The sequence below is a fragment of the Cyphomyrmex costatus genome, unplaced genomic scaffold (genome assembly GCF_001594065.2).
Source record: "Cyphomyrmex costatus isolate MS0001 unplaced genomic scaffold, Ccosl1.0 scaffold530, whole genome shotgun sequence".
Lineage (NCBI taxonomy): Eukaryota > Metazoa > Arthropoda > Insecta > Hymenoptera > Formicidae > Cyphomyrmex > Cyphomyrmex costatus.
In genome coordinates this window covers 185,567-197,529 of record NW_017279525.1, presented here as the reverse complement: position 1 = coordinate 197,529, position 11,963 = coordinate 185,567, and the positions used below count along the sequence as shown (strand labels likewise).

The window sequence follows — 11,963 nt, the reverse complement described above, 5'->3', positions numbered from 1 at the left end:
CCCCCCCCCTCTCTCTCTCTCTCTCTCAGCTTCACCAAAGTACCCTCGACCACTCCCAATCCCATATGCCGACGTCCATCCGGCCCTCCTTTCCATTCGGTCGCTATAACATATTATGCGGCATTCACGTATGCGCGCAATGGGGCACAGATACTATCGTCCATCGGACGAACGGACAAACACGACGGGCGATTTAAACTTCTATCACGAAAATCGTTAGTTATTTTGCGGTACAATTTAAGATTGTGCATTTTCCACTTAAATAGGTATACGCATTTGATTCTTATCTTTAGAATCAAAACTCGCGATAACTCGTGGATGAACGTAACTATATATGGAACAAAATGATTAGACGTTCTACACGTAAATAATAATCACTGCTTGTTTGATTCTCGAAGTTCAACGTCTTTGATTCTCAACGTACTTTTTAATTCAATAGTTATAGCACTAATATATCTATATCTTGAAAAACAAGATCAATTTAATTAAAAAAATTTAAATGCAGGAATAAAATTAATTTCAAAGAAAAGTTGTTATTTTATTACTCAAATCGTAAAAAAATTAAAATAAAGAATATTAAAGTAAGCCAGTAGAATTAATGAAGGAAGGTCCATTCTTAAAAATATTAGACCTTATCTATTATAAATTTAACTAGTCGATTCTGACAGAAAGGGCAAAGTGCTTTATGTCGACTCATTAAAACCGCTAACGAGGACTAACCGTATCGTGATAATTACTCCTTACTTGGATTTGAAACGTAGCAGATGCATACACATTCTCTCTCTCAGCCACAGTTACTCCAGACTGAATGGTGATCGATGACTATCCTCGTCGACATTACCACGAGAAATTGCCCGACTGTTAATAATTACTGTAAGCAACGCCTTGCAACATGTAATATATATTAATTTCCGTAGCACTTTAATTAATTTTAGAAGAAACAAGTGCATATGTAACTCAAATTTTACTACACTTGCGAGCTATCGAAGAACACAATCTAATTTTATTCGTATTTAATTTAATTTTTAAATATTTGATACTTTTTTTGCTTTTTATAACGTGAATATATAAAAAAATAAGGATGAAAGATAAAAAAAATAATAAAAATATAGAAATAGATTCTTCTTATGGATAAGTATAATAATTAGAAGATTTTGTTATTCTCTCTCTCTCTCTCTCAAGTAGGTCAAATGATCATGCTCTCGAGAATGTCATCAAGTGCACCGAGTTGCATCTAAATTGATTATGCGATCAAAATAATTGTAATGTTTTGCCGCCGTAGCCGCTGTTCATGGCAGTCGACAAATAATTTTTTTACGGATACCCCCCTCCGCCTATAGCGTGCTCGTGGCTATCTAATTCCGGCTATGCTTTTTGGTGGGGAGGCACGATCCTCACAGTTAACCTTCCTCTTCACTTGGTGAGGTCGAATATATTTTCAGTGTATCTCAATTGATTATATTGCTTCGAAATATTATGTTGCGCAATTAGAATATGTTATTTAATTCATGTCAACGAGGTACCTACTAGCATTGTCTCGAATCTATTAAAATAAATGCTCCTCTCTATTTGTAATTCAAATCTACAGAATTGCTCTTAATTATCTTTTAAGATATGTCTCTTTTTCATTGCCATTATTTATAAATTGCGAGTATTTTGAAAATGGGAACGAGTCTTCGCTCTGTAACATGCAAAGAATAAGATCAATGATAAATTAAGGTTAACACCTCCGCATTGGTCGATTATTCTCGAAAGATTTTTCCGTAATTGTTCTAATTAATATTAATACATTTTTCGCGCAATCTTCTGCGACTTTCCTGAAGCGTGAAAGCAGGAAGTCGCGCGTACTTATTCCCGCGTCGGTCGCCGCCAGTTGAGCACCCTCGTCATCGTCGTCGTCGTCGTCGGCGGTGGCGGTGGCGGCGGCGGCGGCGAGCGGCGAGCGGCGTAATCGGCGGCATGAGAATTTTCCCACAGTCTCCACCACGTGGGCTCAGCGCGCGGGAAGCACACCCGCTCCCGCGATGTTGCCACACCTCGACTCGACTGAGAGGCACTGCATCGTAGCGCGCCTTGTGGGCCAGAGGAAGGGAGGGCCACAGAACGAGACGGAAGGTCCCAATTGAAGGGAGGAAGGTAGTACCACGGCGATATACGGTGAAGGAAGAATGAGAGAGGGGAGTTGGAAACAGAAGAGAAGGGACCGCGCGCGCGATGGAGGAAGAAAGAGACGGTCAGTCGTGGCCGTGGTGCAAAGGAAAGGGACGGTGTGTTAGCGTGAGCACAAGGGGAACGAGGTGGAAGCGTACGGGGCGCTTTATATGTAGGAAAGGACATTCGACACGGACGTCCTTTCGTTGCTTCTATAGCATCGCGGGGTGCTCACTGTATAGCATGGAATTTAACTTTTGTCATCTTTTTCCATCTTTTTTGTCGATCGATTGCTAATAATCGATATCGACGTTCAAGCATCAAATATTTCAATTAAATGAAACAACATCACGCGCTTCCTATATGATAAACACACTTGAAAATACAAGCTGGAAATATGATCCGGCGGATATAACGCATCATGATGAGCGACACAACGGAAGCGCGCTTATAACGTTAAGCGGAAATAAAGGGATATCCTTACGGCAGAAGGGAAGCCTTAGTAATACGTTAGGATTGTTCTTGCACGATGTAAAGTGTAAGTCAATTTCATGGAAACGTAAAATTCCCTCATTCTTTATCCTCCGCGAGAGGAAGAAGGTTTTAACAACAAAAAATTCATATAACTAGTCTCCAGGACATATCGACCTAATAATGACCAAGCGATATCTTGATTTTTTATCTCTCTTTCTCAAGAATTCTTCGAGGTCTATGCCTTTCCCTGCCAGACGCTGATATTTTAAGGTGAATGAAATCATTTAGACTGCCTTGGCGCTGCTAATTGCCACGACTCTGCCAGATTCTCGAAATTCCGGTTCAACCTGAACTGTCACGCATCCTTCGGCGATAATCTAGGATCAAAGAATGGAAGTAATCTTACACTCCATCGAAGGATACTTTTGTGTTTTAAAGAGATTAATGATTTCCCGAATTTTTAAATTTTTTCATGAAACTCATATGTTAGAATAATGAATATATTTTGATTGTGAAATAAATACATATATACTTTCTTTTTACGTCAAGTGTAACAAAAGTTTGTTTTTCTAATGATTTTTATAAAGATAATGATAATTCTTTATAAGATGTTACTATTTCTACTTCAAAAATTGATATGACAATTACAGGTTAAAAGGTTAAATGTTTGAATATTTTTGCAATATACAATATTTTAGTTTTATACGTACATATACAATATGTGTAAGTTTTGAGACATTAATATTACAATACATTTATCTTGAAGATGAGTATTCGAAAAATAATTTGAAATGCCGAATCTCACTATAGTTCTGCGTCAGTAATGATCGCAAATAATAGATACATTATCGAATGGTTCCGTTCGACACGCACACTTGCACGTATACACGCGCATATGTGTGCGATGACTACTCCGATCTGGGGTGAGGCTCAACGGACAATTGCAATTAGGGGGGTTCATCCAGGTCGATTTATAAGCAACGGTGGCTTTTCTATCTTTATCTAACGCGCTGTTTTTTCTCCGTTTTTCTTTCATAAACCTCAAATCGTTGCGTGGCCCTTTTTTCACCTCTATGCGAATACTCGCAATGTTTACCTTTCTTTCTTTTTCCTCTAATCGCTTACGCTGTTGCATTATGTTGATCATGATGTATCATGGGATTTGTCTTCGGAGGGTTGGCGGATTTCTAGGAAGAGGAGGGTCGCATCTTAAAATCAGCTTTCACGTCATTAGCCCGGTCATCGAAAATCCTTCTTCGTACCCTCACAAAATATGCTGACGTTTAGAGTAAGAAATGCTCAGAACAATACGTGTTCTAGCAGAGAATAAAAAATAATGAAAAGAATATAATTTTACAATTAATATGTTACATAAGCATATTTTATGTCCCATATTGTTAAAAAAAAATAAAAATATGTTATTGTATATAATAACATTATATTTTTTCAAAATAATTATTTTATAGAGTTTAATATCAACAACTTTTTGTAACTAGTAGATATATAAGTACATCATCTCGTTTGTTTTTCTGTCACTTTTTAAAATTCTTACAATATTTGTTAGTATTATAACATTATTTTAAAATTTGTTTGAACATTATATGTAATATAAAAAAAATATATATAGACATGTAAATACATTGTTAATATGTTCCAAGTCTGTTATAATACAATATAGAATCAACAGTATATATACACATCAGCAAAGTATAAATTTTAATGGTTGTGCTTGTCTGCTGTCAAAAGAGGGAAACTTGTTTGCGAGATGAATGAAAAACAGAGGGCTGCAGGGGGCACACTGATCGATTTCTTGTCGATATTTCGAGGCTGTGTGAATAATACCGTTGTAAAGCGAGCAAGGAGATAAAATGATGTAAAAAAGATGCGAGTATGAATGCGGAACGAATGAACGTGTAAATACGCGCGTGGTCGATTCTTAGGTAAAAGAGGCGCGTCGCTTTTGTTCACGCCGCAGGTATCGATATTAATGGCAATCGATTCGTCGTGCTGGATGGACCCCGCGTCGCCATACCGTTGCTCATTCCCGACTGTCTACCCTAATCGTTTGGTCTCGGGGGGTCCTCGAATGCCCGAGTAGCTCCAGTTTTTCGGAGCATCGTCCTCGCGTTCTCGCTCGCGCGCCTTTTCTGTCGAGAGCGTCGTAAGAGCGCGACCGATCGGTGAATCGATCGACTTTGTACGGAATATGAGATTCCGTTGAATGCCGCCGTTTGATGTCCGCCGTTTAATTATGCCTCCTCACTCAAAAACTTCAGAGTCAATATCACGTGGACCTATAAGCGAAATAAGATGCACGAGAAGAGAACAAAAACAGAAACGGAGACAGAACGAAAGAGAGAGAGAGAGAATAGAAGAGAGAGTATAAGCACCTCCAGGGGAAATCCAGTCACGAGGAAGGGAATGTGCAAATGCCATCGCGAACGCTGAGCCGCAATTTTGTTCTTGTAACGGAGTCTCCCGAGGAAAATGACCTCGAGTGAGCAAGATATTGTAATTGCGTTATCATGAGAAAAATTTGCGATGTTACACACAGAAAAAAAATTTTTTGATATCTCACAATTATTGTAACATGCACTGTTTTCCACCCATAATCTAATGATTTATCAGATGTTTTATGATTTCTATTTTTCCTTCCTCCCTCCCTCTCTCTTTCTCTCTCTCTCTCTCTCTCTCTCTCTCTCTCTCGAATTAATCTTATTAATTTTTATTTTATTGGAAAAGAATATCGAGTTTTCGAATTATAGAGATCTTCGATGGATGTAAACCTCTAAAATGGCATGTCTTTATTAACATGGGTAACTTGAGAAGAAAAGAAGCCTTTGTGAAGTTTCTTGGCGGAATCTCGATCGAAATTCCAGTTCGAAACCTTTCGAGTACGACTATCCGTGCGTACCTTACGAGAAATTGATACCGCATCTAAAAATTTCTATGGTGTGACGTTTCTTGTCAGTCGCTTAAAATTGCAAATGTTCAAATAACAATGAAAAAGCACATTTGATCGCTGTAATTAATTCCATCTATTTCATTTATCATATACAATATATTGTTTGTATTCAAAAAGGATACTTAATGATTATCATCAATATAATAAATAGGGGTCGCTATGATATATGTAGGAACTGTGAATTTACAAATATATCAATCATCAAGATGAGGAAAGATCAATTTTTGAAGTCTATGAAGCTACTAGTTTATACGAAGCCGTTCTTAAACAATTTCGATGAATTGCGGCGAACTGTTGGATCGATTTACTTTCACGTCGCTTTAATATTAATGCCATGGGCATCCTTCGCGGGCTTCTTGTATATAATAACGTGATAGACCCCATGGGTACGCGCTGGTCTATGTTTTTACCACTACTCTCATCCTAAGTCACGTCGTCGTTGCTGCTACATAGCCGCGGGAAGTGTAGTCGGATGTTCTATGAGGCATAAATTATGCGCGCCATTAGATGTTAACTGTGGTCCATGACCAGGTATGTATCACCGAGCAACAACTGATACCGGTAGATAAGGGCAAGTATCGAGAAAAAGAACACGTAAAAGAAGAGAGAGAGAGAGAGAGAGAGAGAGAGAGAGAGATAAAGTTATGCTTTTTATATTGGCCGAGAGCTTCACACATACCCGGATTTCCTTAGGGGATATTTATTTCGCGTCTAATCATCCCGTGTATATCAAATATTTTGACTCGTTTAATCAGATTTAACGCACTCATCTCGCAATGGATTATCTAAACCAAGGTTGTAGAAGATGCGCGATCTTGCTGCAATAATTATTTGAAATATTTTGCAGTGAATGATAAAATTGAAAATTTTTTTAATTGCTTGATACTATTTTTGTAATACAATTGCTACATTCATATACAATACATACAACTAAATTGCATACGACTAAAATTAAAACTTTAATGCATTACTTATTTACAATAATGTTATATAATTATTTGTTATACTCAGCGTAAAAGATAAATTGTCTATATTGTGAAAATATTGCATAAGTGTGTGTATTAATGCGACAGAACGTTAGATCCTGTAATAAACAAATTACTGATATTAATATATTAATAAGCGCGCGCCACGCCGGTATGTATTCTTGCCAGTAATTGGCAGTATCATACAACGTATCTCTCTTAGCGAGTTGATCTGCAATGAATAAAACCCACACACAAGTCATCGATATCTCGCAATATCGACGTTTTGCGCAACATGTCGCCGTGGTAATTGCCGGGCGGTTCTATTAGGTTATCACTTCGTTTTCTGTTCGCGGTCTCGTTTTCCTTGATGTCTACTTGCCTGTACAAGGACCAATCACAATCAGAGTTACTGATCACCATTCCCTATCGCCATTTAATTACGGCAGTGACTTATCTACTGGTGTGCCCTGCCGCGCTTATTTGTTTCTTTACAGCCTCATTATCGGAACGTTTATAGCAAGATAAAGATCGAATTCTGAAGAAGATACACGTTTTCATGACAATTATTTTATCTTTGATATATAAATAGTTGAATCAGATACTTATTTAAAATTAAATCTGAATTATTACATCAGAGTGGAAGCTTTGAGCAGAAAATAGATGCATATAAAATAGAATGAGCTAGTTTAGAATTATTTTAAGTTATGTTTATGACAACAATGTTAGTAGAAATTAAATCGATAAAAAATTTATCTTTATATTTTTATTAAACACTTATTATATACACATATATGTATATTGCACGCAATAATATATAGGTAATAAAAGGTTTCTCCACCGTCGCGAATTCGTTAGCTATCGCGTGTCCAAATGTTTGTTTTGCCCGACAGAATAAGAGCAGAAAGCGACGGATGAATAAAGTTCCATAATGTGCGGATAATCGAGCAGTCATGCAAGGTCTGTTGGATTGATCCACCATCAATCCCTATCGATCTTTTTCTTGCCCTTCTGAAGTTTAAGGACTACGCAGGTACAATAAGCTGACGTCGGAAACAATCCCATTCTAAAATAGAAATACCTAATTTCCTCTTAAACAAATGTGTAAAATTACATATACGATCAAGTATACAAAAAAAAATGCACGCATATGATTTCTTCCAAATACTTTTTAACCTGGAAAACATCCTAATCGGGATAGCAAAACGTGAACTTGTCCATGTTAACGGACTGCGCATTGCATTTTGCCGTAAAAATTGGTACACGCGGTCTCAGACGTTTCCGCTTCTATTTGCTTACTGTTTCTTCGCGCGATTTGGCCGGAAGAAATCCGTCCCGGCGTATCGAAGTGCCAATTTCATGGTTATCGGAGCTCATCGCTTTATCCTTTCGGCATGTCGGCTTGCGATCTCTTCTTACTCGGTTAGCCTCGGCCGCGCGATCGAAGCATAAATTCATAGAAGTAGTAAAACCGACGCCTGACGTCGACGGCGTGTCTCGATTTTTCACGCTGGCGGACGTAATGAGTTCTCTTTATAATCATGCCACAACATCGTACTGGTGCACTGCCAAGAATGATCGCAATCTCTACGCGTCGTACTTTTTTGGTCGTTGTTCGGTCCTCTCGTTATACGTCGATTAGAAAATATCTTCGTGATTCGTAGAAGGTTACTGTTTCTTTCTTCTAAGACTATTGATACTCGCATGATTATTATAATAGTGCTGTCAATCATAATTATGCAAATGCATTCAAGTATCATGGATGAGATCGTAATAAAAGTTAATTACGCCGATTTGAGAGTCCACCAATGCAATCCGATTATTGACAGTTTAATTATTTAAATTAACTATTCACAAAAATTGTTTAATATTTGTAATTTTATTTATATTTTAATTTTAATGTGATTATTACTTCCATTTCTTTGATAACGCCAATAACGTATTGCGATCTTTTCGTCTTTCAGGATTTCGAGGCGATCATTGCGAGGAGAATATTGACGACTGTCCGGGCAATCTCTGTCAAAATGGTGCCACCTGCATGGACCGAGTGAACGAGTATTCTTGTTTGTGTCCACCGGCCTTCACGGGCACGCAATGTGAACTGGACGTGGATGAGTGCTCGGTACGGCCGTCCTTGTGCCACAACGGGGCCACATGCACGAATTCGCATGGTAGTTATTCATGTATATGCGTGAATGGCTGGACCGGACCCGATTGCAGCGTCAACATCGATGACTGTGCGGGCGCAGCTTGCTTCAATGGCGCAACTTGTATCGATCGCGTCGGCAGCTTCTATTGCCAGTGCACATATGGAAAGACCGGTAAGTCCTGAATTATTTTCCGTAGAATATTAACCGAGAAATATGTAGGAAGTAGAAACGAAGTTTTAGATCATCATTAAGATAATGTTTCCTGTAGCGCTAAAATAACGGGAGTCCTGTATACAGTATCTTAATTTATTTGCAAGATGCAAAGAATTTATAAAAATCGTTACAAACGGACATTTGTAGGAACATTCAGTATCAATCATCGTATGAACACGTATAATACCATCCTATCCGAACAATTTATAACGGAAGTGAAAAAATCTCCGTTCAGAAAAGGAAGAAATCGCGAGTCTCTTCTTTCCAAGTTTAGTTTGGCGAGTTCGCGCGGCGCGTATCCGCGCGCGAGAGCAGGGTGATTAACTCGATACCCGAGTATGGTCGAGAACAGGACTCGCACTGCAACGCGGCAATGCATCGGCAGGTGCAGCCACACATATGCGGTCGGTATGATGTGCCGGTATACTGCGTATAGAGAGCGTAGAACGGGTCCTTCGGAATCTCGAGATTCCGAAGACTCCCGGGGCTCCGGCTTCTCGTCGTGTGTCGACCTTGGGGACTGAAAACGAGTTTCTGTCCTTACTCGCCCTACCGCGGGAGTAGTCGAAGTAGAAGACGCTTTTCAGATCGATTCGCGCGACGATCGCCAAATACAGATATATTTCTCTCTCGAGTCTCGTGGTCTCAGATCTACCGTCGCTGGATTCTCGGAAGCCGAGCGACTACAATTTCATTGAATCGTATAGTCTAGTCTATTAACGATGAAGGGCAATAACGTTCATAAGAAATTACTAATTGTTTTGCAAAATAAATGAGCAAATTTATTTGATATCTAGATAGGCTGATGATTTTTTTTTTTTTTAAGAAAAAATCATATTACGTTCTGCATTTTCTCTTACTACTTTCGACGATTAGAAAGAGAGGACTTACTGTAGTTAACGAACACACGATTCACAACGCAAAACATAAACACGTAATGGTTGCTTCTACGTTGCCTTCAGGCATGCTTTCAGTTCAGTAGAGATATACTTACAGTTAGTCGCGCGCGGGTGTGCTCTTGCATCTGCATGCACTTATTCTGGTTTATATATGAATATCCTGGGGACTTTGTACCGTTATTGGAGGGACTTCAAAGAAAAGTTCGTTTCGACGCACACGCGATCCGCTTCCCAGGGAAAATTACATCCCGCGGTCAGCTTTCTTAATTTATATTGTCCTTCTTTAGTTTACGAAGCTTGGTAATTTCCTCAATTAGTTTTATAATAATCTGTATAGATGTATAATTTTCTATTGAAGGAAATCGGAAAGTTACATGCGTTTTCCATGTTTTGCAAATTATTATTATCAATCGGAAATATTTATTAGCAAGATGGAAATTAAATATTTTTGTTTCTGTTAAAATATATATTATACATATAGAGAGAATTTCACTTTAAATTAAAGTTTTATATAACGAAGAATATATAATAATAGATACATGTACACTGTAAAAAATAAAATGTTTATTTTTAAAAAAAGTAAATTAAATATAAGTATTTAAAGAAAAACGGTTATTTTTTTATAGGGCTACTTTGTCATCTCGATGATGCCTGTACGTCGAATCCATGTCACGAGGGCGCGATCTGTGACACTAGCCCTATTAACGGGTCCTTCACCTGCTCTTGCGCCACCGGATACAAAGGACTGGACTGCTCCGAGGACATTGACGAGTGCACGCAAGGTTTGATTTTTTTACATTACTTCCCACAATTCTATAAAAGTTTTTTCAACTTTTATATTCTTTTTGTATGTTTTGATTTTCTACTCTACTTAACTATATCTTTCTCGTTAAATGTAAATTTCTGTAAATCTTTTTTAACTTGAATCAAATTATGAACTGTTGAATGACATTTTCATACAAAGTGGTTAAAGTTTCAAACTATAAGTTGATAATTGTGGATTATGCAGGGACAAATTTGGTTAAAATGAATCGATCAACTGATCGCTGATTATGGATTATTTCAATCGGTAATACTGCAATCGCTTTCGGAAATCGCTTCTAGATTGATCCGTATTTGGTTTATCCGTTTCGGCTAACTATTAATCCGCATTTCGAAAGTAATCTCCATTTAAATCGAAAGTAATGAACGTCTCGGTGGTCGACATAGTTATTAATGACAGGCTCGATTCAAGAACACAGAAATGCTGATCAACGGCGCGTTTGCGCACGATCGGGCAACTAACATCGTGAGGATAGCTATCAGATGGATGTTATCATGCGGCGAGACTAGTTAAAGTTGCTTGGAAAATAATAAATTGCTTTCGCGACGCGCTCGTTCAAATGACGGTTGGAGGAAATTTGCGAATCATCGAAGGCATATCGTTATTTATTTCTGTGAACGTTACATTTACAAATACAACCATTGGAAACAGTGAAAATTCTCATTAAAATAAAATCTATATGTTTTAAATTGTGTAAAATCAAATAATAAAATCGTCGATATCAAGATAAGGTATATGGAACATCCATTTATTAAAGCGATGGACATGTTACTACAAAAAGTGATATTTGATATGTTGTATATATGTCATAACTTCTTTTAAGCCGTTTTGGGATTCTCGAGATGTCTTTTTTCGCTGTTCAATTTAGGCTGGTATTCATAGTCAATTCTTAAATGAGGCTGTCTTAAGTATAGTCTTAAAATGTCATAAGCCAATTAGAAGGTCGTATTAGCATCTTAAGACATTACTTAAAACGGTTTTAAAATAAGAACCGAATATCGACCTTAATTTATTATTACGATTGAGAAAATCTCAATGAATCGTTGATAAGATTATCAAGCGGACGGTCTCGCCGCTCGAAAAGGTCATCGAGCTCCGTAATATTTTCTTCTGATCACGTATGTTCGTGCGTTTATCTGTCTGCCTGCCCACCTCGCACGATCTGTGCGTGTTAATATCACTGCATCAACGTGGGCAGTGTGATAATTGTCAATCAATGCAGGACACGCAAATAATTCTTTCTCTTTCTTTTGAAAGAAAAGAGAGGTAAGAGTCTGTTGACATTCTTCGTTAATAGCTCCGTAACTAAAAATAGGACCTAAA

The 11,963-nt window shown here is 37.9% G+C and overlaps 1 protein-coding gene across 1 annotated transcript in view; it reads left to right on the top strand.

Annotated features, from left to right (window-relative positions):
- The window catches only part of N (neurogenic locus Notch protein), a 122,870-nt gene that overhangs the window by 35,650 nt on the left and 75,257 nt on the right, over positions 1-11,963 (top strand). The window contains exons 3-4 of the mRNA XM_018546266.1: positions 8,520-8,876; positions 10,444-10,599. Coding sequence (XP_018401768.1) covers positions 8,520-8,876; positions 10,444-10,599 — 513 coding nt within the window. The remainder of the gene's footprint in view (positions 1-8,519; positions 8,877-10,443; positions 10,600-11,963) is intronic.